Below are 25287 nucleotides of genomic sequence, written 5' to 3'. Positions count from 1 at the left end.
GTGGCAACAAGTTTAAAGGTCTTCAAAGCTTCGAACAACTGTTGCTATTTTGTTGTTTTAATTGAACATTCACATAATTATAATGAAACTACAGTGGAAGCAAAAACGAATATATTACCACTGTTATCAGCCGTCCTGAACGATCCTCGTTATCTGTACGACAAGAGCCTCTTGCTCTCGAGCTCCCTCAGCCATAAAACACTTATTACCCGACACCCACACACACACACATGCATCAGTGGTAACGATGAAGAGAATGGGCTGGGAAGTGGGAATAATGGTGACTTGCATGTTGGAGGAGTTGGAAGGTGTTCCACAGTCCAGTCCGGCATCAGTGGGCGTTTCAGGGTGGTGGACGGGAGGTTACATAAGGCGGTGGTCAGGCCTGGACTCTGCATTCATGTTTGGACAGCAACTCATTTGTCTCTGTCTCCTCTTTTGCTGAAGGATTCTTTTGGAAGCCAAAGTCACCGCAGCCATGACAGGTGAGTTGGAATAGCTTTTGTTCATTTGGGTACAATAAACATCCTTTATCTGAAACACATAAAATATGATTTATCCTGACTTATATCTGCAGACAAAGAACAGGGGAAGAAGCGCAAGAGTAAAAGTGTAAGTCCAAATGTCTTGTATTGATCATTACAAGGACAAAGCAGACAAATGCCATGTCTTCACGTTCTTCCTTTCCTCTAACAGGCCACTATTGCTGGCTACCCAATAAGCATTTTCTTCATCGTGGTCAACGAGTTCTGTGAGCGTTTCTCCTACTATGGCATGCGAGGTGAGTTGCTTCATTATGGAACTTGTGTCATTTTTCTCCGCTTCACTGACTCCCAGTGGTGGAAAATTGATTTATAATATATTTAAGCATTTCTGTTTTATGTTACTGTACGAGTACACTTCTCCACTACGTGTGGACAGCTGTACTTACTTTACAAACGACATGCTAAATATCAAAAATACAGCTGTGAGAGAACCATGCAGGTGCTTCCATTTAGCACCAATGTAAAACATAATCGATGGCAAGTTTTCTCTCCATTCAAGTCCTATTAAACCCTCCTGTTGTTGTCATTTATGAGCACCAAAAAATATTGTTTCCTTGTCTGAAAAAAAATCCCCCCAAAATTCCCCAAATTTCTGAAAATTTGCAAAACCTTCAGGAAGAAAATTCCAATAATTTCTTAAAAGTTTCCCTTAAAAGTTTTATTTAAAAAAATAAAAATAAAAAATTGGCAAGAAAATTCTTGTAAATATTTTCAAAAACTGAGTAAAAATCTTCCCCAAAATCCTAAAAATATCTAAAGTGATTCCATATATATCAGTAAAACTTCTCATTTTTATGTGAATGTTCTTAAGAAACATTTTTAACATTTCTTTTTTTTCCACCAAAAAATGTTGAAAATGTGGGCATCAGAAGTTTCACTGTGAAAATATTTTTTTTCCCACATTTTCAAACTATAAAATGGGTCAATTTTGACCTGAAGGACAAGACAAGGGTTAAGTAAATTAGAGAAGAAATATCTGAAAATGGAAGTGTAAAAAAATACTTTTTATTAGGAAAAATGACCCCTGTATGCCTTGTGGTTCCCAACCTAGCGGATGAGCCTCTCCAAAGGCTCACAAGCTTAATCTGTGGGGCATTCTGTTTATTTTTTGAACTACTTTTTAATTATTTACTGTATAATTTGATCTTTTTGGGCTTTAATCAGTCATTTAAACAGTAGGGAATATGAAAAGGTAATGACTCCTTTAATGGAACTCTTATCTACATCATGCAACTTATTTGTAAGAAGCCAAAATGGTTATAAATGATTGGTTTAATCTCAAGATCAAGATCAAGAATCTTTATTGTCATTATGCAATTAGGTCTCACCAGTGACATAACCAAATTTTTGTCAGTTATTCCGGGTTGAAAAGTCAACATTGAAAGACGTGGACGGTAAAACATACAGTGCATTAACAAAAAAAAAGTTAAAATACCTTAAAAGCATGAAAATATATGTATATGCTGCAGACTGATTCAAGTCAATTAAAATCTCTGAAGTAATTAATAATTGCATCCTTCGAATATTTGTAAAATATTTCCCTCTGATCTGTAGCCTAAAATGGAAATTCTCAGTAAAACATAATTGCCTCCCTGCAGCCGTGCTGGTGTTGTACTTCAAGTACTTCCTGCTGTGGGACGACGACTTCGCCACCACCATCTACCACACCTTTGTGGCTCTCTGTTACCTGACCCCCATCCTGGGAGCCATTATAGCCGACTCATGGCTGGGCAAGTTCAAGTGAGTTTTCCCCTAAAATAAAAGACATATTTTCATGTATTATCCACGCTCCATATACTGGTTGTTACAGATATATGCTGTGTCTAAAGGGTTAAAGAATATCTCAGAATCAGCTGTTAATCCTTGGATTTCTGACCCCTGTCTGTCTTATCTCTACCTGCTCACTCCTCCTCCTCCTCCCGGTGCACAGGACCATTATTTACCTGTCCATCGTATACACGATTGGGCAGGTCGTCATGGCTGTAAGTGCCATCCATGACATCACAGACACAGACAGGGACGGCACCCCCGACAACATGTCCCTCCACATGTGAGCTGAACACACTTACACCTGAATTATACAGCGGTTTCACACTTACAGATACTTGTGCTGACATTGTGTCTTGTGCTGCTTTTTGCCCCCAGAGCTTTGTCCATGTTGGGTTTGTTGCTTATCGCCCTGGGAACGGGAGGCATCAAACCCTGCGTAGCTGCCTTTGGTGGAGACCAGTTTGAAGACCATCAGGTCAGAGGTCATTCAAGCACACACATGATTTATACAAGGGGAGAAATGTCGTTAAAGCAGTCCAACAGTACAGCACTGTTCATTCTTTTCCTAATCATTTCCAAGAAGGTTTCTGGACAGAACTATATGATCAAGTAATTATTCTAATTATAACATTATTTATAATTCTGAGATACAGAACCCAGAATTAAGAGATAAGGTCTCATTTTTGTGAGTGAAATTCAAATTAAACCCTGTTTTCTGTATAATTTGTCCAAAATGACAGTTCTTCCTCAAGATTACTGGAGCATTTTTGGAAATATTTTGATTTAAATGGATTGTATCAAAAGTAACTGGACACCAAGCTTAAAATAATTTGGTGAGACCAGAGATAGATGTTGATATTGTAGAACAGCTGTCACAGATTTTAAATTTGACAGGTCGCTTCTATTTTATCGGTGCACCTTTTCCAGTGTTTATAGTAATGATTATCAGCTCAGGAAACACACAGACCAATTATGTACGAGTTCCGACATCCCACGTGACACTACTCAGTCAATGAAGTCTCTGCATTGCAGGCGCTAAACATCACAGCTCTGCATTCAGAAAACAGTTGAGAAGCGAAGGACAGACAAAAAAGAAAAATAAAGCGGCACAGAGAGGAAAGTAGTCCTCCACATGCTGACCATGTTTGGCTCAACATACAGCTGAGAGGCAGCTTCTCAACCATGAACATAATCAAAATTCAATATGGTTCCAGACTTACCAATGAGCTCCAGATGTGTCTGAGAACGACCCTGACACCATTCAGACCACGATTCAAAATACTGGCAGCTCAGTTCTCCCATTTAGCAGCAGAGATATAAAGGGAGTGATATAAGACAGGAAAAAGTGTAAAAGTGTTCAATTGTTTACATTTTTTTGAGGTTTAGGTTTTGTTAAAGATGTATATAAGTTGGTTCAGGTTGTTCAGTCATTATTTTTTCAAGTTCTGCACTTTATTTTAAGATGTACAGTTACATCAAAAGTTACTTATTAATAAATGTTAAAATGTTTTTGAATCGTACTGACTTCATTTGATTTGATGGTCAGTTATTGATTACATGCAGACTCAAATAAAACTACTATCAACATATATCACCATAATTCAAGCATGATGTTCTGGACCTTTGCTTTAATACATTTTCTCAGACTGGATCTTTTTGAGTTATAGTTGAACACCCCTGTTGTAGAAGTAGATTTGATTATACATTTAGCTTTTAGTGTGTCTGGACAGCACATATCAGTACAACACCACAACCTGCAGCATTAACTGAAATCACAGAAAGCTGCACAGAGGTAGCATTTATTACACAGCAGCTGTTTCTTTCTTTTTTCTTTTTTTACAGGTGTGTAGTTTTTTTTCATCCACCCTTTCGACTTCCTATGTGCTCATGGTGGTAAACATGCACATAGACATGTAGACCTTCCCCTTTTCTATGCAAACGACAGAGCAATTACTCACTCAGCTATCAACTGCATTTTGTCAGCACTTCTTGTATCTCTGGGTTCATCCCTGCTAGTTGTTTATTTACTAATAACCATGAGTGCAGCTGCCTCTGCAACTTTATTACACAGTTCAAGGCCTGACGACTGAAAGTGGCTGTTGCATAAGAAACAGGAACAAATAGTGACCTTTTTTTTATCTTTCCTTGTCTCTTAGGAGAAGCAGAGAAGCACCTTCTTCTCCATCTTCTACCTGTCCATCAACGCCGGCAGCCTGCTGTCCACCCTCATCACCCCGATCCTCAGAGGTAGAGCCACGACGACACAGCTGACACACAGAACACACAGCTCGGTATCATACCGGATTCAAACAAATGTGTTGATGTATTTCCAGCTCAAGAATGTGGCATTTACACCAAGCAGCAGTGCTACCCGCTGGCCTTCGGGGTCCCTGCTGCTCTCATGGTGGTGTCTCTGTGTAAGTACATCTGTGCTGACTGTAATGAGCAGATCAGAGCTACTTTCTGATGAAATACACTCAGTCTTTGTGTCCTCTGTGGCTCCTGAGGTGCTGATATATTAATCCTCAGACCTAATAGTGATGTCAAAAGGGTCATCATAGATCGGGCATTAAAAATACATGTTAATAATTAAATTGTTGCAGGCTATAGTTGTGGAGTTTGAAAGATGTGGGCATGCTACTGAGTTGGATGCTGAGATATGTTGGCTTTCTCTTGTGAGTCTCTCAACCGACTGCTGAAATGGCATGTACTGGAAGCGTAGTCCCTTTTTATTCCTCTGAATTCACATAACAGCTGCAGCTTTTTAAAATGAGGTCAAGCTCAGCACTTTAACCACTAATGTTTGCAGTGTTATGCAAGTACAATGCTGAATTACTTTAATACGTTTTTTTTTAATTTTACTGCTTTTAAAGACTAGATATAAGCGTCTCATTTGCCAAGTTGCAAAACAAAAATCCTTAATAGCTGCTTGTTACGATTATTTGCAAACCATTCAGAAACCCAGTAGTTACAAATTATAAATGCTTTATTGCTCTCAATAAAATGTGTTTTATAAGAACCATGAATATTTATAGTGCAGATAAGATAACGGATCATTTCCCTGTGTGTGTGTTTGCAGTCGTGTTCATTGTCGGAAGTGGCATGTACAATAAGACCGCTCCTCAAGGCAACATCATGGTGAAAGTCTGCAAATGTATCGGGGTAAGCGCCTTCTCAAAGATGAAGAAATGGGTTTGAATGTGATCTGACATTCACTTTCTAATGGTCTCTCTGCCGTCTGTAGTTTGCCATCAGCAACCGCTTCAGACATCGTTCCTCTCAGTACCCTAAGAGACACCACTGGATGGACTGGGCTGAAGAGAAATACGATGTAAGTGCAGGATTCACACACAAACACATGCAAGTACAAACAGAGAGTTGGGTCAGTATGTAATTGAGGGACTTTCTAAATCTAAAATGTCTTGAAAATGATCCGTCCCTGGGATATATCTTGCATACATTTTTATTACCAGTTAACATCCTGCACTCATCATGTTCTCTCTTTCGGTGTAGAAACTCCTGATTGCTCAGGTGAAGATGGTGCTGAAGGTGCTGTTCCTCTACATCCCTCTGCCGATGTTCTGGGCTCTGTTTGACCAGCAGGTATGAGTGTGATATTCATCCGTTAATATCTTCCACTGACAGAGGATTGATCCCAAAACTGCCCCCTCAGTAACAGCACATTTCAATAGAAAAAGACATAAATAATTCATCTGTCTCCTCCTCAGGGCTCCAGGTGGACCCTGCAGGCGACCACCATGAATGGCAACTTTGTGAGTGTTTTGTTTTTGCCACTTTTTGAGTTTAAAACCACAAGAAGAATTGTTTTTTTTTAAAAAATGAGATTCTGTCTTTTTCTTTCTTTTTTTTCCAACAGGGGGCTCTCACAATCATGCCCGATCAGATGCAGGTGAGACACTCGTGTTGTTTACATAATAAAGAGTATTTTACATTCGTAAACCGATAGAACAGACTGTATAAGAATGACTCATCTTCTTCCCACCAGACTGTCAACCCCATCTTGATCCTAGTTTTGGTGCCAATCGTGGACAGCCTCGTCTATCCCCTGATTGCCAAGTGCAAACTGAACTTCACGTGAGTTTCTTATGTCTTTGTCAATGTAATAATCACTAATTATCCTGTTTTTTTCAGCACAGACTCAGCTATGAGTTATCATTTTGTCAGTGTGAGAAAATAAGCAGCTGCCACAATCTAAAATTTGTAAAAAATCACAGATAGAATATATTTAAGGTTGAAAACCGGCTCACCAACAAATAGACACAACAAACTGTTTAGCATTTAAAAACAGCATAGAAGTAGTTTAATTAAACACTATAATGTAGGGATAAGGGCATTTTAAATTTCCATTAATGCATTATTGAACAGTTGTAATTTCACTGAATTATCTCTAACAGTTACTGGTTTATTACTGAGTATAATTAAAGTCATCCTAAATCATTAAATATGATTTAGGACTGTTTAAATGTGCTCAAAATAGGGCTGCTTATCATGGACAAAAAAAATCCCAGTAAGAATATTATTGAGATGTTTATAGATTTTAAAAAAAGCAAATATTGCTGTTAGTAAAATTAAATTTATTGTGTCTTTTGTTTCTTTCTTGGCAAAGGAATTACACTTATAACACAAGTGTATCACTATATCCCTAGCTCAAAACTCATGTTTATGATGATATTCAAGGATCACATGGTCTCAGATTTTTTGATTTTTTAAATTGGTGCAAAAGCAAAACACTAAATAATGGCTCAACTGTTGCAAAAGTGTCAGAAACAGACATGATAAATGGAATAAATGTGTTTTTTGCCGCTATATTTGCCCAGAACTGCAGTATAGTGTGTTATAAACCATTTATTTACAGTTCATAAGCTATTTTTGTATTTGTGGATGGTGTTCCTCCAGAATCCAGAGTTCCATGTGACTGAACATGTCATAGAAATGTAAGAATAGACTCAAATCTGTATGAATGTATGTGTTTGTTATGCAGTCCGCTAAAGAGGATGACCGTGGGGATGCTCCTTGCTGGCCTTGCGTTCGTCGCCGCCGCCCTGGTCCAGCTACAGATCGACGTAAGTGACACATAGTAGAACACACTCTAACAGCGACTACTTCAACACACACGACCTTTATGAAGCAGAATTATATTCCTCTTCTTCTAGCAAACCCTGCCGACATTCCCGTCCAGCACCGTGGGCCAAGCCAAGTTCATCAACATGATCAACGGGAACATAAACATCACAGCTGGAAGCAATCCGATTACCCTGGACGCTTTCTCGGTACTCCAGCCAACATATAAGACACAAACAATTCCTATCAAATGTGCTAAAAAGTAGGTGATGTGTTGTACTTTAGAAGACACAGTGATTGACTGATACTTCCTTCTCCAGGCCAGTGATGATTACCTGACCTTTGATGAACCATTTAACCTGAATCTGGGCCCCGGAGCCGAGAATGTCGTCAGTTTACCTGATGGAACTCGGAGTACCATCATCATCATTCAGGATGCAGCAACATACAGGCATATAGAAGTGAGTATTCCTGTTAGATCGGGTTAAAGTCCAACTGAAGTTACATTTTGTTTGGTCTGTTGTTGACCATAATAAGAATCAAAGAGCCCAAAAAGAAGAAGTTTATCACAGATTCTCAAACAGTGGCAGTGAGAATGTCTTATCTGTGAATCTTTAATTTTAATTTCTTCACTTAACCCTCATGTCGTCCTGCGGGTCAAATTTGACCCATTTTAAAGTTTGAAAATGTGTGGAAAAAAAGTATAGATTGTGACAGAGAAACTTCTGGTGTCCACATTTTCAACATTTTTGGGAAATCTTTGAGCATTTTTTGGTGGGAAAAAAAGAAATGTTAAAAATGTTTCTTAAGAACATTCACAAAAAAGTCAACCAAAATCCAGCGAATTTCACTGGATTTTGGTTGATTTTTATGTGAATGTTCTTAAAGAAAATAGAAGTTTTACTGATATATATGGAATCACTTTAGATATTTTTAGGATTTTTTTTTGGAAGATTTTTACTCATTTTTTGAAAATATTTACAAGAATTTTCTTGTCAAATTTGGGAGTTTTTTAAAATAAAACTTTTAAGGTAAACTTTTACGGAATTACTGGAATTTTCTTCCTGAAGGTTTTGCAAATTTTCAGAAATTTGGGGAATTTTTTGGCTGAATTTTTGGGTTTTTGTTTCAGACAAGGAAACAATATTTTTTGGTGCCCATAAATAAAGGACAACAGGGGGGTTAACGCAATGTGGAAATATCAACAATTAACAGCTGTACTGATAAATTTAGTGCAGTGTCCATTTCTGCAGAAGAAATTTCATTGGTACACCCAAGTTCTTTGCCTTTGTCCTCATACAATGAATCCTTTCCTGCAGAATTTTCACATTAGACGTCTTGCAGCATTTGTCTCTGGATCCCATGGTCAGTGTTAGCCCTCAGAGCTTCAGTAAAAAACACCTAACCTGATAGTTTCATTGTTGTCGTTGTTGTTGGCCAATCCCAATCACGTCTTTCAGCATTTGAGTCCTGGGTTGTTAATGTCATGCTTCACGCACACGTGTCCATGTGCACAGGCCAATAAGTTTACAGCGGACACACCTGCGACCATGCACAGATTGCCGCAGATACAGAAAGCATGAATTAGCGTTAAACCACGTGAGCTGGGCGGAACTAAAGAAGCCCCTTGGATGAGCAGTGAAGCGTGTTTGAAAACCTGTAAAGGAAAAGAAGGAGTTACATGAAATGTTTCGGGAAATGTTAACCTAGCTTAACAGAGACCTGACTAGAGTATATAATGTCAAATTTGCCAGTTTAGCCATATATAATAGGTAGAAAGTTACAGTAATTTTCTCCCTCAGGTTTTCTTTCTAAGTCTACCTCTATTAGCTCCTGGCTAAGTAGCTGTACAGCTACAGTGCATGAAATGGCATAAAAATGCAAATGCGTATATCACTTCAGCCCCTTTTAAACATCACACCATTCTAACATATCAGCTTCATGTCAGAATGTGAACCCGGGTCTGATTTTTGTACAAGTCGCGCTGGTGTTGTGTTAAAAACTAATTTCATATCTGTATAATTCACCAGATAATGGTGGCCCAAAAAGTCTTGCAGTTTACCACGTAATCAGACACGACATTTAGGATGATTATAGGCAATACTGAAGTATAATATCTGTGCTTAGACGGTAACTAACATAATTTCTGGATTGGTACTCATAAAATGAAGTTATTTCAACATTTCAGTCATAATGTAGGCACTGCAGTCCTGGAGAAACATTATTGGATGTTGTAGTGCCTTATATCTGAGTGATCAGAACGCTGTCACTTCAACGGACTGATGAAGCCAGCAGTGTTTTACATCCCATGTCTGAAAGGCGTTTTAGGTGTTAGAAGCTATATCACAGGGTCAATATATAATTGAAGGACATTTGAAGTCCATGGGATTTATCTTGAGATTGCAAAAAGGGATGACTAAATGTGACTTCAGTTGGACTAATTATGTGCATCCTCTATGTTCTATGGATTATATCAAAGTTCATGCCCAAAGATGTGGAGTGCTTACATGTTTTTCTATTTGCAGTTCAGAGACATGACAGAAAAGCCAGAAAAGGGGGAAAATGCTATGAGGCAAGTTTCAAATTGTTATGAAACTTAGGAATGTGTTTCTTATTTTGTATTCCTGTCTCATAGATTTTTTTTTATCTTTGTTTGAAGCATAAAGGGAGTACATTAATGTAAGTACTGAAGGAAACTTGAACAGATGTAGATCGTAGCTATTAGACTAGCTATTAGAACTCATTTTTCAGACCTGCAAACTCCATCTGTGTCTGTGGTGACACCAGACTACATAAGATTAGCAGAAAAAATCCTGAATGTACTGAACTGAAGAAGGGTTTGCCAGTCCCACATGAGAAAGTATGTAGTAAACCTTGTTTTTTTTGTTACACAGTCCAACACTAAGATCATTTTCTTCCCTATTCTGTGCTGAATTGTTCATTCTCAGAATTCTGAATGGTTTTAACTCGACTTTGAATGTTACCGTGGGCGACGAGGGCTTCGGGGACATCGTGACCAACAACATGTCGGAATATATTGAGGTAGCACAGGGAACGTAAGGCTGATATTTCATTCTATATTTTACATTTAATTACACCTGGGGAAGTTCTGTGCTCTGACTGGTGATGTTCTTGAACCGGCAGGCCTAAGTTCGTGATCAGGAACGACCTGGGAGACGAGTGTGTTTACACTCAAACGCTGGGCTTCGGCAGCTCTTACACCTTGGTCATCCCCTCAACCTTCGCATTTGGACCAAATGTAACTTGTGAATATGTTCTTAGTCACATTATGGCTTGAAGGTAAATCTTTTAAATGAGGTAACACATGTGAATCCCTATCTGTGTACTGCAGTGTGCAGACTCCATCCGGCCAGTCATGGACATCAGTCCTAACTCCATCCACATGGCTTGGCAGATCCCTCAGTATTTGCTCATGACTTCAGGAGAGGTGGTCTTCTCCGTCACTGGTCTGGAGTTCTCCTACTCACAGGTAGATGTCTGAGAACGCTGGTAAAGGCACAAGAAAACACCTGAAAGTACAAATAACAAGTGGCATTTGGAAATAAAATGTGTTCTAATGTCAGTTATTCATGATGTTTTCTATAATTTGCTGACACATAAAGCTGTAAATTCATTTCTTTCTACTGTCCAGGCACCCAGCAACATGAAGTCTGTGCTGCAGGCCGGTTGGCTGTTAACGGTTGCTGTAGGTAACATTATTGTCCTCATTGTTGCAGAGGCTGCAACACTCGAAGATCAGGTGAGTGGATTAAATACATATTAGTCATTTTCACATAAATGCCATTTTTTTCATATATGAAACTTGGGGATCTTGCTTTTCATACACTATTATAACAGAGCTTGAGTTGGATAAGGTAACAGCCAAACTCAGATATCACAGAGTGGAATAATTCATCAATTCCACATGACGTTTGGCTTTCTACTGTGTGCTAACTGTTCACTACCAGTCAAAAGTTTGGAAACACTTTCTCATTTAAATGAATGAGAAAGTGTGTCCAAACTTTTGACTGGTAGTGTAAATAAAAGGAATAAAAGAATAATACTAAAATCACAGAAAACTTTTGAAAAAGCTGCTGCATGCTACCTGCTTAGCACCAGACAACTGGCAGTTAGGTTCAGTTAGCATGTTGCTATTCAGTAGCTAAAGAGACATGCTTTTCTACTTGATCAAATGACAGCTGAAACAGGCAGAATACTGGACTTTCAACACAACTCTAAATGGAAGGTAACAGTTTGCATTCAACTGAAGGAACTCAAAGTAGGCGCAAACATTTACAAAACAACCCCGGCCATTTTAGCCATTCTGTTTCCCTGGTGCTGTAGCATCCAACAGCATTAACCGCGATGCTAACTAAGAGTGCACCAAAACAAGAACAATAAAGCAGTTAGTGGACATAACTCCAGTTCTACGAGAACACAGGAAACAGAACATTGGAGGGTTTGTTATGTTAGCCAAAATGGTGAATATTGGCTAACATGTTGATCGTGCTGGATCTGTCAACAGCAACTTCATGCTAACATGTTCACGTATTCTGGATACGTGAAGGCAATAGTGTGTGAGTGTGAGAAAGTTGGTTTCTGTACATTGAAGTAAAACTACAAAAGTATTAGTAAATGTACTTTAATGGCATCTGAAAATACTTGCCATCTCACATTGCCTTCCAGCTTTAGCAGCAGCGTTCTGTTGCCAAGCCTGCTGACAGTAACATTTTTAGTTTATTTTCTGAGCGACTACTCAGAAGACAGAGCATGTTCATCTTTTTTAAGCGTTGGACAGATCCAAGCTAGTTTCCCTGCTTTCAGTCTTTGTGCTAATCTAAGCTAACTCTAAGAGGAAGAGTGGCATCAATTTTCTCATCTACCTCTTGAGCACTTTTCCTGACATGTGAAACTAAAGCTTTTCCTCGAAATGAACACTGTGTGTGTGACTCTTGTCACTAGTGGGCCGAGTACCTCCTCTTCACCTCGCTGCTGGTGTTCGTGTGCATCGTCTTCTCAGTCATGGCATTTTTCTACAAGTACATCGATCCAACCAAGATTGAAGCCCAGTTTGCCCACATGGAGCCCTACGAGAAGGAGAAGAAGAAGAGTTTGGACATGACCAAGAAGAACTTGTATGGCAACGACAGGAGGGGCTCTAACTCCAGCAACAAGGGAACTCAACAGACCAAGATGTAAAGCGACCGATTTGTCCTCGTTTGAAGCTACTGGGCTCTGTCCTCAGTGTCTGAAGGTGCCTTGGTAATCATGTCGGTAGAAGTCAGTGCACAACTGAGCATGTGGAGGTTGGAGACCTCAGTGAGATGGTGCTGGAGTTGGAGAAGAGCTTAGATGGTGAAGCTCTTGGGTGGACAGTGTTAGTGAATGATTTTGGCAGGGATAATTCAAACACGATTATTCATATTCCAGCGTAAAATATTAAGACAACATGACTTCACAACTCTGGGTCTTGGTAATTTTTACTCCAGCTGTACCGAGTAGCATCGTCTTTACATGATTTGTTGTCTGTTTTGATCTGGTGGGTTATCAACCATTCCAATATCTGTATTTATTTCCAGGCACAGTGTTGTATGTATTGTAATATATTGGGACTGTTTTATATATATGACATTTAGATAATCTGCTGTAACACCGATTCAGTCAGAAATGCCTCGTATCATGGCTGTTAATCAAGGTCTTTAGTAAAGAGGCTGTCAATGTGTTGTCTGTGGCGGAGGGGGGGGGACAAAAAAACATACACAAAAGGCTTTATCAATAAACATCTGTATCAGCAGTGGTTTCATTACACCCATGAAGTGCCATTATGTGCATTAAAATGCCAATTTTTACAGAAAATCTGACAGCTGATAGTGGCTGTAACTGTCGCAGAATCATGAGGAAGGCTTACGGTGAACTAAGCCGTATTTCTGCGGCATTACTCAGGTGTACTTTGGAAAACGAGTCTCTAATTCAGTCTCAGCTCTTTGTAAACCAAAACAGGTTTATTTTTCTTTTAAAAATGCCTCCGATTTTGTGATTCCAGCATCTCAGACGAGACAATTTGCTGCTGCTTTCCCTTTTAATTATGTTTCGTGTCTCATTGATAATTTTGATGTTCAGGTTCCTCTAACACAGGGGAGTCAAACTCATCTTAGTTCAGGTTCCACATTCAGCCCAATTTGACCTCAAGTGGACCGGACCAGTAAAATCACAGCATAATAACCTATAAATAACCACAACTCCAAATTTTTCCCTTGTTTTAGTGCAAAAAAGCACATTCTGAAAATGTTCATTTAAGGAAAACATCAGGAACAACCTGAAATTTCTCAAGAAAAATAAGTTCAATTTCAGCAACATTCAGCCTCAGTTTATCATTTCCACATTACAACTTCCAGATCACTGAGTGTCTACAAAGGAACACAACATTTAGTCACAGATATCTGGAACTGAACGATATAGTATTATACTTTATGATCAAAATGACAAAAGTCAGACAAAACAAGACAAAAAAAAATTTACTAATTTTTTGAAAATATTTACAAGAATTTTCTTGCCAAATTTGGTTTTTTTTTTTTTTTTTTAAATAAAACTTTTAAGGGAAACTTTTAAGGAATTACTGGAATTTTCTTCCTGAAGGTTTTGCAAATTTTCAGAAATTTGGGGAATTTTTTTGCTGAATTTTTGGACTTTTTTCAGACAAGGAAACAATATTTTTTGGTGCCCATAAATGAGGACAACAGGAGGGTTAATTGGATATAATAAAAGCAGACAGACATGGAAGACACCAAAGTTCTCAGTTAGCATTAGATCTTTATTTCTCATGTCACTTTGAAAGCTTACAAGGAGCTTACATTTAAATTGGGAATTCTCAAATGACACAAGCAAAGATTATATACAGTACTATAAACTGTCAGCTATGATAAAGGAGACCAAATGTACACATTTTTGTAGTTATTTCTGTAGCATATGTTTTTCTGTAAGGTATATTTTTTTTTTTTTGCCAGAGGCAGGTGCCCATATCCATAAAGCATTCCATATTTCCATACGCAACTCTTCGCAGTTACAAAAATATCAGATATTTCTTAATTTCTTTCAATCCCTGTGTTGACAAGTGCGTCTTGATGCAACTCCTCAACATTATTGCTGCATTAGCACAGTAGTAAATTCTGGAACTCTTAAGTAAACATATATAGTAAAACATGGCTATTAGCGACATTTTTCAGTTTTGTTTTTGTTTTTCTTTTATTCCTCTTACAAGTTTCTTTAAATACTTGACACACTTTCAAAGTGCAAAAAACTGATCTGAAAATTAGAAAAAAAAGGTGCAAATCATACTACAAATATCTGGTGAAAGCATAAAAGAGGACATGGCACTTCTATAGCATGGTGTGGAAGTGAAAACAGAAATGTCTGGAGTGAGGATAATAAGGATGGCGTTCGATTCTGCAGCTTGGCTTGTCCTACGGTTTCATTTGGCCGTGAGCAAAGTGTCATAACATGATTGCCTTCTATAGTCCTTGCCACTTTTTTTTCAGCGCCTTTACTTTAGTTTCTAAGCACTGCTAAGGAGAAATAATACTTCACATGATATCAGCGTTTGTCCTCGTAATTGTCCTCTACCTTCATTCTTGACCTACACAATTTCAAAACTGATAAATTGTCTAAACATAAGCATGGGAAGCAGCTCTCCCCCTCGACTACTACAACAAAGGAAATGCTTCTGGCTCTAAACAAAGTAAGTTTAGTATCGTAGTTAGTCTGATGATTGAAGTGGGAGATTGGAACTCAAACACTGATGAATCTCACCGACGAGTAAAAGAAAACTAAGTAAATCTCGGATTAAATGCCAGAATGCAGACGTGTGCATCTCGAAAAGGCAAGGCATTTTCAGTTCCTTTCCTCTCTTGGACTAACTTTTGAAGATCTTTAAATATCTACTTTTAAACATTATCAGTATCTACAAAATGCGCATGACCATTTTGTACACAGTGATTCATTTCCTCGCAATGACAACTTGTAATCATGTACAGCATGGCGAGCCCCCCTCCCCTCCCACTGCCTCGGAGGACCAAGTCCACTTAAAGCACTTTACCTGAGGTTTCGTTAAGAATGCTGCAATTTGCCTAAACAGGGAGTCGAACATACGCACACACTCACAGATGCCCACACACAGCTCGCACACGAAGATAATATCCCTGCAGGTTCATCAAGCATGCTTTCAGAGGTTCTGGGGATATGAGGCCTGCATTAAGAGGGGGGACTGAAGTCTTGTCGTGGATTTCAGGGGAGATTTCCGGACTCCTTCATCGAGCAGATTCCATGAGGAGTCTCTCGTGTACGGAGCTCAGAGTCTGACTTGGCGGTTGCTGTTTTTCTGGCTCCGACTTTGTCCCGTCACGGCCTTTTCAACAGGCTCTGCTGCCCCCCGAACTTCTCCTCCTGAGGCTCTCCGGAGGTTCTCTTTTCTCCTCCGCTTTGGAGTTCAGTAATTTGTACAGGCTAGGTTTAGTACCCCCCCTCTCCCTCCCCACGTGGGAGGTCGAATGCAGTCAGCTGGTATTGAATGACTTAACCCCTGACTTTTAACCCTCTGGCCTGGCTGTGGTGTTGGTTTGGGGGCCTGGGAGAGCTGGGCTGGGGCAGAGAACCAATCACTAGGGGGAGGAGGAGGACGTCCTGCTTGTAGAGAAACTGTAGAAGAAAAACAAACTGTGGTCAACCGTTGCCGTCATCAACTTGCGCACATTAAAATGTGAGCGGAGCAGCTACCTCTGGAGCCGGTGCACCATGTGAGCCACCAGGGAGTCGGAGATGCCGGGGTAGGCCTCCTCGGCCAGCAGGATGGCCTCCCTCAGCTCGTCCAGGACTAAGGGGTTCCCGTTCACCTGCTCCTGTCGCGCCTTAAGCTGCAAAGGAGGACACAGGAAGGAACCAGAGAAATATACAGTGAGAAAAAACAGGAAATAATAGGATTCAGTCCAAATGTATACCGTTCAAAAGTTTAGGGTCACGTAGAAATGTCCTTTTTTTTTGAAAGAAAAGCAGTTTTTTTTCAATTAAGATAACCTTAAATGAATCAGAAATACAGTCTAGACATTGTTAACCCTGTAAGACCCAAAAATAGAAAAAAGCAAAAAACAAACAAAAAAATTGTATAAACCCAAATATAGAACAAAATTAGCAAACTATAACTATAACTATATATATATATATATATATATATATATATATATATATATATATATATATATATATATATATAAAAATTAAATTTTTTTTTTAAAAAACAAATAAAACGCATTGTATTTCAGCAACCGTGGGTTTTGCAGGGTTAATGTGGTAAATGACCACTTGATTATCATGCCCCACTTAAACAAATCACTTCAATGATAGTTCTTTTTAGTAATGTATCTTCAGAATCTGACTACAGAGACAAATGCAAAGTAGTGCTAAACCCTTCCTAAATGGAGATGCCTTTGAACAAGACCCAGCTGCTCCAGTGGTTTCTGGGTTTGAGTGTTTGTATGTGAGCGGATGGAGCTCCTTACCTCAGCTAACGCAGGAGAGATGACTGTGGCCAGGCTCTGTGAATAAGGCCTCTTTGGAATGTCTTTTGTCTGTGCAAAAACAGACACACGAGAATGGAACTCTCAAAGCAGGATGAAGATGGCGAAAGACGCAAATGGTTGAGCACTTAAAACAGCAAACAACAGAAGGTGTGATCTCCTCGTGCCTCACCTGGTCTGTTGCCCCCGACTGCCCCTCTCCATTCTGTAGCTTCTTGGGGTCCTTCTCTCGGATGGTGAAGATCCAGTCGTCACTGCCAAAGTCGTTCCCGCCCGACGCCTGGCCATCCTGCTCTCTGATTTGACAGACAAAGAGGATTTGATCATTTAGTCATGCATATTAAGTGCTTAAAGTTTGTCATAGGAAAACTGTGGGAGGACAAGAAGCACAGAGGAGGTTTCTCTACTTCTACTGGATGTGTTTGTGTCTGTTGGTGCAGCAAAAACAAAACGCAAAGTCCAAATCCACTTACGAGTCTGACTCATCAGAACTGGACTCTGTGGTTCTGGACTGCTCTGCCTTCCACCTCTTGTACTTGTCAACCAGCTCGGTCAGGTAGGAGGTCTTTTTCGCATGGCGAACTATCAGTTTATGCTTCAGCAGCTCTTTGGCAGTCGGCCTCTGTAGAAAGGGAGAGAAGTGAGAAGACCAGGTGATGCCGTCTGGCAAAGTCTGCACAGAATAACAACCAACTACTACTTACAAAACTGGGCTCTTTGTTGAGGCAGGCCTCCACAAACTCCTTGAACGGTTTGCTGTAGTTTCCCTCCAGTGTGGGCGGGTTGTTCTTTGGGATGAGGAATAAAACCTTCATGGGATGGAGCTCTGAGTGGGGCGGCTCGCCTTTCGCCAGCTCAATAGCTGTGATGCCCAGAGACCAGATATCTGCCTGGAATGCACAGGAGACATGGTGAGAGCTGTGAATTCACAACATTTATAACAGACTTTATAACCAGCACTGCTCGCACTAAATCACACTAACCCCAACCCACAATGTGAACATGTTTAATCTGTGCTTCATAAACATTTTGTAAATTTAAAAAAAAAAAGTGCAATATCAATTTCCTTACATATACAAGAACCTATGCGATATCAACATTTTTCAACTGTGGAAGAACTGTGAAATGTAGACAAAATCTTTGCAATATCGACATTTCTTTTATCAGTATAGGGGGTCCTCAGTTTATGACGTCCTCGACCTACAGCGTTACGTCTGTTACGGTTGGCTCCTCAGTGTACGACATCCTCAACCTATGGTGTTTTGTTGTTACGGCGGTTGTTATTACGGTTGGGTCCTCGGTTTACAACGGCCTTGACTTACAGCATTGCGTCAGTTACGGTTATGGTTGGGTCCTTGGTTTACGGCATACAGAGTTTTGTTGTTTCGTTGGAACTGGTTACGTGGAACTAGTTGGCGAGCAGAGTGGATGAATACATCATCACGCGGCAAGCGGAGCATGCACAAAAGTCAAAGTTATGTGGCAGATCTGTAGCTACCATGGGTTCTTAAAATGTGGCGGTATCTAGAAGTGCCTTGTAGACAAGATAAGGATGCCAGTAGATTTACTTCCATTTAGGATGTTTTCAGTTTCAGCATGTTGAGAGAAGTAGGCACTACATTAAAATCAAGATCTTAAACATTTATGTACGGAGATGCTTTTTGGCAGCAGCTAACAGAGTTGCTCATTGTTGTAACGCAACATTTTGTGATTTTAACTATATAGAGCAGTTGCAAGCGAAGACTGGCAAATGATTGGAAGATTTGTCTCTGGAAATATAGTTTATGCAAAATATACAACTCAATCCTCAACGGTCCAAAAGAACTGACATCAGACTGCACAGTGGAAACTACTTGGAGGAAGTCCAAAAGACATCCTAAGACAAGACGCTGTCGTTAGCCAGTAGCTAAAAGCTGGAAATGGAAAACAAAATGAAGGCATAATTACATTGGTGGATTGATAGTGCAGTAATTTTACATGGAGTGTAGTGTGTTTAAGAAATGTAAACAGTTGCGTACAGCAGCAGAGCTAGCTGGGTGGTGTTCAGGTTGTATCCACAAGCTCAGCCTAAACATAGTTTTCTGCTTTCTGACACTTCAGCCTTTGATGTTCTCATTCCCACAAGGTGTAGTCTGTCACAGTGAGCTATGAGTATTATTTCAAAGTGCTATTCTGACAGAGGGATGCAGATTGGTGCAGCAGAATGAGAGTAGCGTAATGCTGTGTACGGTGTAAATACGACCCGCTGGCTTTGAACTCACCTTGGAGTCGTAGGCCGACTGTTTGATGACCTCGGGGGCCATCCAGAAGGGCGTGCCCACAAAGGTGTTGCGTTTGATCTGGGTGTCTGTGAGCTGGCCGGCCACGCCGAAGTCTGCCAGCTTCACCTCTCCTTGCTCGGACAGCAGCACATTGGCGGCTGTAGGGAGGGAAAACGTTGGTGTGATGCAGACACTTCTATCGATGCCATTTATCTACATCAGCTATTTATTTAATAAAGAGGTAACAGCTGTCAGAAGCCTTTTAGCGTTCACCTCAACTCCCCGGTGAAACACAAACTATATAATGAATGAAACTGTAAGTGGACGTCAATACCATTAACTGGCTATATGATATCTGTGTGTGTCTCTGAAGCCATTCAGTCGGGGGAAACCTGTGTCCTCTGATGCTCAGCTACCTTTGATATCTCTGTGGATCTTCTTCTCAGAGTGCAGGTACTCCAGGCCCTTAAGGATTTCTCTCAGAATTGTAGCAATCTGGGTCTCATCCAGAGCGCCAGGCTCCATCTTTAAGAAAAAAAAAATCAAACAAAAATTGTGGCTTAAGATAATGGAGAAATATTAAAGACAAAAACACAGCTTTAATTCAGATTTGTGAAGTCTTATGGTATCCTTGATGTATCTAATTGTCAAAAAATACAACAAAAAATCTAAACCAAGCCTGAATATATCCAACTAACAGGTACCGTGTGCGTATCAAAACAAAATAACGCATCAAAGTAAAGAGTCTCTGCTTCAATTTGAGTCAGTTTACATCAGTATAGAAAGAACTGTGTGGGAGGGAGCTCTTTCAAACATTTCAAAAGTTGTTGTTGTGAAGGCTGTGCTTGCCACATGCTATTTAAAACATTCACACACTGCAAGAATTCTTGGATGTCACGTTTACCACCAGCTGAAGTATTTGCATTGCATTTAGTTGTCAAAGTGAACAGTTTGATCATCAGACATGCAGATTCCACCAGAATTTTGCTGCTTTAGGAAGGCACTGCTTGTGCCGATAGTAAAACCACTTAAATGTGTATTGCTGCTTGTCTTACTACAGTTTGAATGGCATTTAAAACTCCAATATTTCTTTTTATTATAGCGCCTCTTTGATCAGTAAAAAAAAGTTTGTGCTTAAAGCCTTACATTTTATTGTCTATTGGGGTGAACACAAAGTAAGTGAATAACTTACCAAATCTAATGCTGAGCCTCCACCTAAATACTCCATAATGATCCATAGCTTTGTGTCCTGGAACAGAGAAGAACAGCCATTAGGTGCATTTGTGGAGAAATATTCACAGCTGCTTCATCAAGGTGGTTACTGGCTTATCGCGAGGAGCCGGGTACAGTCCTAAACAAGTCATGATGACACTAATAAGGGCTCGGTGGGTGTCTCAGTTTGTCTGAGGCTAATCCTTTTTCTAATTTTGAATTATTCAGGGGGAAAAGTGGGCAGAGGAAGAAAAATCTTTGCTCACTTGGAGGTTTGACTACACAGGGTCAATATGTAGTTGCAGGACTTTTTGTATCATAGTTGACATTTTGGCTGTTTTCAGGCCTAAAATCAACATGGCTGCCTATAACCAAAAACCACATGGCATTTTTACAGAAAGATTCTTCTAAATCTAGTTAAAAGTGATTTCTCGACACAGATACAACTTGTTATTTTCCATATAAAATTTGATATATTCCCAAAAAAGAAATATCTGTCATGATTATCTCAATGTAATATAAAGAACACAATCAAAACTATTTCTGAAGCAGCTCATTTTATTATTGTTTATCTAATTAGGTGGTTGTTGCTAAATTCAGATGGTTATTTAGTTGACATTTTACTGATATCCAGTCATTTTTTATTAATAAGTGATTGTTTTCATAATAAATAATTATGGAATTTGTAAAGACATGATCAAAATGAACACAAAAAACATTAGTTTTTTTTCACTTTTAATAAAAATGTATGCAAGATATATCCCATGGACTTTAAAAGTCCCTCAATTATATACTGACTCGTATATTGATTGTCCATGAGTGTGACAAACAATCACCTTCAGGTATGAGCCGTAGTACTTGGTGACAAAGGGGCTGTCGCACTGGCTAAGGACGGTGATCTCCTGCTGGATGTCTTCAATCTCGTCCTCTGCCTCCTCCAGGTCTATGATCTTAATGGCCACTACCTTCTGTGTGCGATTGTCGATGCCTTTGAACACCTCGCCAAACGAGCCCTTGCCAATGCGCTCCAGCTTGGTGAACAGCTCCTCTGGGTCCACTCTGGCATTCTGGCAGTTGACAGGCGGGGAGGAAGGGGGGGAACAAAGCAGGGGAGGAAAGGGAAGGCAGATTTAAAATAATAAAACAAAACAAAGAAAGAAAAAGGAATGTTTGAAAAGAACTGAATGTCGGGGAGTAAATAGGAAACACCAACAGGGTGCCATTCTTACAGGATACATTAATTCACTCATTGCAACACCTTCTGTTTATGTGCACAGAAAGAAAGACACAGGAGAATGAAGAGGAAAGAGCGTAACAATTGGATAACATGCAGGTTAAAAAAAAGCATTTAAATCAAACAAAATTATATTTTAGTCCTTTTAAATCCCAGTTGCACCTTGGGGGTTTACTGTGTGCTGATTACTTTCTATAAAAGAGGCCAGTAAACATCAAGTTAGGTCTGAACAAGTGTTACAACACTGAAGAAAAGGAAACAGACAAAAGTAGGAAGTCTTTGTATTTAAGAAGTGTTTTTTTGGGTAATTTTGCCACATTATTGACAAATAACAACCAACTGGCGGGAAAAAAAGCTTTTCTTACAGTGAATAATTGGTGAATGAATGGTTGCAGCCCTATTTTGGACTCTGTAAACCTGGACCAGCGTGTTAAAAACTTCCAAGAAATGGTCTTCTAAATGGTCCTTCGTGTTTATTCAAAAGATTCTTCAAAAACAATGCATCTTTTTACCAAAGTGAGTAAATTTGCTTCAATTACACTACTGTTCGAAAGTTTAGGGTCACTTACAAATGTCCGTATTTTTTTTTTCAATGAAAATAACATTAAATTAATCAGAAATACAGTCTAGTCATTGTAATTGTGGTACATGACTATTCGAGCTGGAAACGGCTGATTTTCATTGGAATATCAACATTGAGGAAAAATGTGCCAACAGTGAGGTGAGAGTAAGATTTACTGATACGAGAAGTAACACCAACAGAGCAGCAGCCCATACATCAGTTCTGAGGATTCTAGGCTAAATTGATGATTAGAAAACCCTTGTGCAGTTATGTTAGCACATGAATAAAAGTGCGAGTTTTCATGGAAAGCATGAAACATTTGAATGGTAGTGCATGTGCACTTCCATCAAGAGGTCAATCAAACAATGGATGGCTGCTAAAGGTACTTTTATCGCATCAATAATCACAGCTTCGTATATATGAGACTACCCATCATCGCTGTTTCCAACTTATTTATGCTGCATGTTATTGCAGCTATAAAAGCTTATACAGTGTATCTACACAGCAGTTATGGTAGCAACATGAGCGTACAGTATGTTTGGAGTATTGCTCATAAATCAGTAACTAATGCAACGGAGAGGGCTATTCAAGCATTAAACAAATGCTTTAGGTACACCAGACCACATAAAGACGTTTTAATTGTCTGATTGTGCAGTGGCTCAGGAGCCAAAATGGTTACAGCTCGGGATGTAACGGTATGAACGCTCATCCTGAACAGTTTGGTCATGATGTGAAACCTCTACAGTTTCATACTTCCTGTGATGCACTCTTTAACTAGAAATTCCACCAATAACCAAGAATACAATCTTCTTACTATAACAAAAGACAGAAATACATAAAGCTTGTCATTACATACGAATCTTCTCAGACAAAGACAAGCTCAGGTGAACCTGTAAATAGTTTTTAGTGAGGGAAATGATGAAACTGTGTTCAGAGAATCCACTGACAGCTCGGCATCTTTCCAACTTTTCCATGGTAGCACACTGTTTCATGTGTCTGAGCGGGGAATGAAAAAAAAACCTAGTTGAGTGTCGCAGGAAGTGAACTAAAATGACGCAACTCTCCAGAGGCTCTTATGTGGGAAACACGAGCAGGAGCCGACAATACTTCTGTTCTTGAAAAGAGAAAGGGTCAATATGTGCATTTTGAGATTACTAAAAATTTAGCTGCTGCCTTCTTATGCAAGGAGGGATCCTCAGGTCACCAAAGAAGATCCTGCTGGTGGCTGTTAAAGAGATTAACTCGAGAAACTAAAGTGGTAATTCTGCTGAAGGAAAGCGTGCAGAACAGATGAAGAAGCGGTGAAATGGTTGTGGGTTTTTCGTTTGGTACCAAGGTATCAAATGGCAAACTAATACTGCTAAATTTACAGCTGGATAAGACTTATATTAAATGTATAAAGGCTCAACCAACAAGCAGCTACTTTGATTGTCCAGTTTCATCTATGAACAATCACGAGTAACATCCTTAAAGTGATGTACTTGTTGGGGTTATTATGTCATGAGATTTATTTATATTTATTTACAAGCAAGGAAATTTGCTCTTAAGTCTGCAAAGGGATTCTAATCGGTTGCGTGAAGCAATTTACACCAGGAACAGATACCTCCTCTAGATATCATCCCAACACAGATATCCCTATAGGCACAATCCTAAAGATAGCAGCACAGGCAAGAACAAGGCTCGTGTGTGCATGGGCTTTGTACAGTGGAGCCAGAGAGCTTCACTCGCTTCCAAGTGAAAATGTTGCGTTCAAAGCATTTCGCGCATGTGGCGTTTAGGTGCAGACCAACTGGCAGCATGTCAACAACTGACAGAAACAACGCAGCAGATATATATATATATATATATATATATATATATATATATATATATATATATATATATATATATATATATATACACCTAGTGTTAGTACTGGATGTGTTCAGTTTCCATGCGTGCACTAACTCTGATTCATTAATATCATCATTATCTCTGATGTGTTTTCACCTGACAGGTCCTCATCACTGCACCGTGGAGGTGCACAAACCGCAGCAGGGAGTCTAACTGTGTACATTTTGTTCTGATAGTGACCTCGACTACTTCCCGCGGAACCGTCCCAAAGCACATTCCTTCGGCTTACCTGCATTCCCGGCAGGTTACCCTGGACGGGAGAATGGGCCATGGCGACGCAGACTGGATTTGCGCCTCGTCCGACGACGCAGCGCTGAGATGTGCTCGGCTTATGTTGACAGTCCCGGCGCTGGTCCAGTCACTGGTAGCAATCCTGGGGGACACCTGGTGACCCAGGTCTGCTGCGAACCAAGCCAGAGAGGAAAAAACAGGTCCTTCGTTCACACCCCAGCGTGCCTTTCCTGTGTCGGAACAACCTCAACTCCCCCTGAAACAGCTGAGCAAGCTAACGGACGTTTGCTAATGCTAACTCCAAGAAATCCGCAATGTTAGCTTGCTAGCCAGCTGGCTAAGGGTTAACCAGTACCTTAAATTCAATCTCTCACCCAGGGAAGCGGCTAATTGTACTTCTCAGAGACGAGGACTTAGCAACAACTCTTCATCCCGACATTACCCCGTCACTTTCTGGAAGCGTATTCTCTCGCTAACGATGTTGTCAGCTAGCTAGCATGTTAGCGGGTTAGCTCGCTAGCCAACGCAGGCGACCTGACAAACGTTCCGACAGCGAGCAGCTCGGAGCACAATCCGTGTGCACCGCAAAACGGAACCGCGGACAAACCCAGCTGCTATCTCTGCACTAACTTGTCTCCAGTAAGATCTACAGGTCTGGCATCTGCGGCAAGGATAGCTCGCCAGTGTTTTTGTTTCCTCCCTCACTTTCGTCCCGTAGTCTCGGCCATCTTGTCAGTGATGTGACGCCTGGCTGGGCGGATCCGGATCCGGATCAGCGGCTACATCCTGACGGCCAGCCCACCTACCCAGGTGCTGGTGCCAGGTGGAGAGGTGCAGGTCTGGCAAACTAAATCTAGGGATAGGTAGATGGATGGATGGATGGATGGATGGATGGATGGATGGATGGATAGATAGATAGATAGATAGATAG

At 40.1% G+C, this 25287-nt stretch overlaps 2 protein-coding genes across 3 annotated transcripts; one reads left to right on the top strand and one right to left on the bottom strand.

The window, feature by feature from the left end:
- The first annotated feature begins 361 nt into the window (after window positions 1-361).
- On the top strand, window positions 362-13191 carry slc15a1b (solute carrier family 15 member 1b). Its single transcript, XM_023266146.3, has 23 exons — window positions 362-485; window positions 578-612; window positions 697-781; window positions 2144-2285; window positions 2476-2595; window positions 2691-2790; window positions 4472-4562; window positions 4649-4732; window positions 5395-5477; window positions 5560-5646; window positions 5829-5918; window positions 6044-6088; window positions 6193-6225; window positions 6322-6410; window positions 7318-7399; window positions 7490-7606; window positions 7718-7858; window positions 9923-9969; window positions 10346-10453; window positions 10542-10656; window positions 10750-10887; window positions 11050-11157; window positions 12360-13191. Exons 1-23 carry the CDS (start codon window positions 479-481, stop codon window positions 12594-12596), a joined length of 2184 nt encoding a protein of 727 aa, XP_023121914.1. The 5' UTR covers window positions 362-478; the 3' UTR covers window positions 12597-13191.
- A 996-nt stretch (window positions 13192-14187) lies between these two features.
- Window positions 14188-25103, bottom strand: stk24b (serine/threonine kinase 24b (STE20 homolog, yeast)). Of its 2 annotated transcripts, XM_023266147.3 has the most exons (11): window positions 24355-25102; window positions 21273-21503; window positions 20417-20473; window positions 19641-19749; window positions 19225-19382; window positions 17668-17853; window positions 17437-17585; window positions 17136-17259; window positions 16946-17014; window positions 16167-16303; window positions 14188-16088 (listed from the first exon to the last, which is right to left on the bottom strand). In XM_023266147.3, exons 1-11 carry the CDS (start codon window positions 24394-24396, stop codon window positions 16052-16054), a joined length of 1299 nt encoding a protein of 432 aa, XP_023121915.2. In that variant the 5' UTR covers window positions 24397-25102; the 3' UTR covers window positions 14188-16051. The 2 variants fall into 2 exon arrangements, with proteins under 2 accessions (XP_023121915.2, XP_023121920.2); XM_023266152.3 differs by lacking the exon at window positions 14188-16088 and having other exon boundaries at window positions 16163-16303; window positions 24355-25103.
- Window positions 25104-25287: the final 184 nt, after the last annotated feature.

The sequence above is a fragment of the Amphiprion ocellaris genome, chromosome 24, assembly GCF_022539595.1.
Source record: "Amphiprion ocellaris isolate individual 3 ecotype Okinawa chromosome 24, ASM2253959v1, whole genome shotgun sequence".
Lineage (NCBI taxonomy): Eukaryota > Metazoa > Chordata > Actinopteri > Pomacentridae > Amphiprion > Amphiprion ocellaris.
The sequence above is the reverse complement of the archived record's forward strand: the minus strand, read 5'-3'. Positions and strand labels throughout refer to the sequence as shown.